Source organism: Diospyros lotus, chromosome 3 (assembly GCF_014633365.1).
Source record: "Diospyros lotus cultivar Yz01 chromosome 3, ASM1463336v1, whole genome shotgun sequence".
NCBI lineage: Eukaryota > Viridiplantae > Streptophyta > Magnoliopsida > Ericales > Ebenaceae > Diospyros > Diospyros lotus.
The window spans coordinates 17,931,220-17,934,361 of NC_068340.1; the positions used below are offsets into that span (position 1 = coordinate 17,931,220).

A 3,142-nucleotide genomic window follows, 5' to 3' on the forward strand; every position below is an offset into this window, starting at 1 on the left:
TAGAAGAAAACTTCCGTAGCACACAAGGCAAACTTGGAAAACTAATATTAATATAATATTCAACTACAAAAATATTCCCATTTATATATATTACATTGTGCCATTTACCGAAAAGGTCACTAGAATTATACGATTTTACAAAAAGGCTGTCCATAAGAGAGAAGAAAAGGTTTTCTCTCTCGTCGTTGGAGAAGAAAAGGCAGTCCAGTGCACGTCAGCATCAATGCTCCAGGAAACGATCGAGTTGGGTCGGGTTTACAATGCCCGGAATGTGGACCCGATCCGTCTTGAGTAGATATGCTACTTCGACGTACCGTTGGTAATTCTCCTCTCGCGGCTCGGCTTTGGGTTCCTGGCTGGAACTGTACGGGCTAATAAGCCTCTTTGGCGAGGTGGCTGATACAGGAACGGACTCGGCTCTAGCCGGATCGAACGGCTGGCCAAACAGAGTGCCCTTGGTGAGGAACTCATGAGCCAAGTACCCGGCTAGCAGCTGATTGTTGGGAGCCGGCTGGGGCGGCTTGAGAGATGGAGAAGGAGAGCCGGGTTTGGGGAGCTTCTTCGGCTTAGAAACGTTGAAACCATTTCTCTCTTTGCGCTTGTTCGGTGGGCCCAGATCCATGGGGGCTGCAAGTCGACGGTGGGGATTTTTCATCATCGACGTCGCACTCGCACTCATTGGCCGTTAGATGCTCGCCACGTCACCACACAGCATCGAATATATATATCAGAAAATGCTGCCTTTTTGAAACCCTTTCCAGGGAAGGAAAGAGACTATTAAAAAAAGGCCTCAGGTTATTTTCAAAAACAAAAATAAATAAATAAATAGGTGAAAATGCAAGATTTTATTTTAATTTACAAAATAAAAGACAGGAGGAAAAAAAAAATACAAATTCGCCACAAATGAAGAGGAGCTTGGACCCAGACCCGGAGGCACCCAATACGGAAGCGGAAGGCGTCGCCGCCGGTTCAATCACAGCGGAGGAGGAGAAGGCCGACGAAACGGAGGTAGACAAAGACAGCTTTCAGCTTTGGGAAGGCGAGGAGGAGGCGGAAATGTTGGGACGGGGTTTATTTATAGTGGATGGATTGGCTTATTCCCCTTGCCTTTCTGCAGAATTACGAGAAAACCAAGAGCAGCGAAAAGACCAAAAAGGCCAAGTTATCCTCCCCGTCCTGGTGGGCCGGGCCGGGCCGGGCGTATGAATGAATATTTTCTTTTTTTTTTTCTTTTTTTCGTTGTTGCTATTTTAAGAAATATTAGAAGGAAGAGATTGTTCAAAAGATATACGCAATTTATGAGCCGCCCAAATGCCAAATACAGGAGCTGATATGCATTAAACTTATAATTTTGCAAAATCTCTTATTATTTAACGTCAAACGATGGAGTCTTTAAGTTAAAGAATTTTAGACGTTGCCTTTCTTTGCACATTTAACACGTCTTCATATATTATTATTTTTAATGTTATTTATTATAATATTTGTTAGAAAAATTGCTCATTGTTTATTTATTGTGTGGTTGAATATGAATTGACTGGTCCGGATTGTCAAGTGCCAAATGAATATTATATTTATAAAAGCCCAAACATAAAAACTGTTAAAGAGAATTTGAGATCAAATGATGTACAAAATTGAAATCGGACTTATCTGATTTCGTATACTGAAATTTAGAGCGAATCAAGTTGAGTTACTTAGTATCAAAAACGAAATTACAAAATAGAAATCGTTTGCTTTTTCACAGCTTAAAAGCCTCACATACAGAGATTATTTTGAGAGTTTGTTTCTTCTATACAAATTAGAACACATGAGCACTGCAATGTTTCTCCAATTTACTGACCAGTTTTTTAATAATATTTCTTAGTCGTTTTTCAACAACCATTTTCTTGTATATACGATCAATATATATACATTAGCATGCACGAGCATGCTTCTCTCATCTGCCCACTTCCACCAAGTATGGAGAAAATGAAATTTAGCTATCGATTGTAGTTGTTCCCTTTGCAATGGCACACAATGGTTGTAAATCTAGTTTTAGATTTGGATACGAAGCCCGTTATGGGTGGACTGACCTAGGTACATAACCTGAATTTACTGCATCTCCCACTAGCACATAATAGGCTCACATACTTTTATTTCTCTATAAGTTCCATACAAGCAGCAGATAGATCGTGCAACCAATATACTCTTTTTTTGTAGAGCTTGTTACTATACAATTGTTAGGTATATATAGTAGCTCTATTATTCAAGTAGAGTCTGTATGTTATACCCAGAACTATCTAATCACATTTAATCACACATATATCAATTTGATTCATCACTTGCTCAATAAAATCTGTATTCACAATTATAATTCAACGAATGATTATAATTAGTTGATTTGCGAATACATCCAAATGTGACACTCAAATAGATATTTTATTTTTTATGAAATCTTTCCATCATAATTAAATCACTTTTCCAAATATGCTCAATCCAATCAAATCATACATGGTATTTGGTAGTATTCCAAGATAACTGCATCGAATCATAACTTTAAGAAATAATTAAGGGTTGAAGGGTATTTTATGAGATTCTTGTGACCTCGAGGGTCTCACATAACTAAAAGAAGAGATCCATATCTTTTGTTACCCTGTTTTAGTTGAATTTTGCATATATGGTATGAAACATATGCTACGGTGTTATTTTTTTTTTTTTTCATGAAGTGTATGTTTTTCGTTGTATAAATATCATATAGATGATAATTTAGATACACTCATTATCTAATTTGAGTTCTCAACTATACTTTTCACATATTTGTTAAACAAGACTCTCACTTGCCATTCTTAGGCAGAGAAGATAAGAAGTGGGATTTTTACCTTTCGGCTACTCGTTATAAACTCATCTTGATAACTCATAAGGCAATATTCTTTTAAGTTTGAGCTCTCATTAGCTTGCATTTGCGATATACTTAAAACTTATTTTTCATTTATGCATCACTCAATCATAGATGTGGTTGTTTATGTGAGAAAGTCAACCATTTGTCTGATATACCTTTAATTATTGTACTTAGCAATATGCATAAAGCATTGCACTCAGCATTATGCAAAAAACATTGTATATATGTGTGTAGGCATTATCTAATTTGTGTACTAAACACAATTGG

General features: G+C 37.0%; 1 protein-coding gene across 3 annotated transcripts; it reads right to left on the reverse strand.

Annotated features, from left to right (window-relative positions):
* Positions 1-1,040, reverse strand: LOC127797802 (uncharacterized). 3 transcript variants are annotated; one of them, XM_052330951.1, is made up of 2 exons: positions 928-1,040; positions 1-737 (listed from the first exon to the last, which is right to left on the reverse strand). In XM_052330951.1, the coding sequence occupies exon 2, from the start codon at positions 677-679 to the stop codon at positions 221-223; it is 459 nt and encodes a 152-aa protein (XP_052186911.1). In that variant the 5' UTR covers positions 680-737; positions 928-1,040; the 3' UTR covers positions 1-220. The 3 variants fall into 3 exon arrangements, with proteins under 3 accessions (XP_052186911.1, XP_052186909.1, XP_052186910.1); XM_052330949.1 differs by having other exon boundaries at positions 1-774; XM_052330950.1 differs by having other exon boundaries at positions 1-774; positions 891-1,040.
* Positions 1,041-3,142: the final 2,102 nt, after the last annotated feature.

Coding starts and splice junctions, on each gene's coding strand:
- LOC127797802 (XM_052330951.1), bottom strand. CDS start 679: ATGAGTGCGAGTGCGACGTCGATGATGAAAAATCCCCACCGTCGACTT.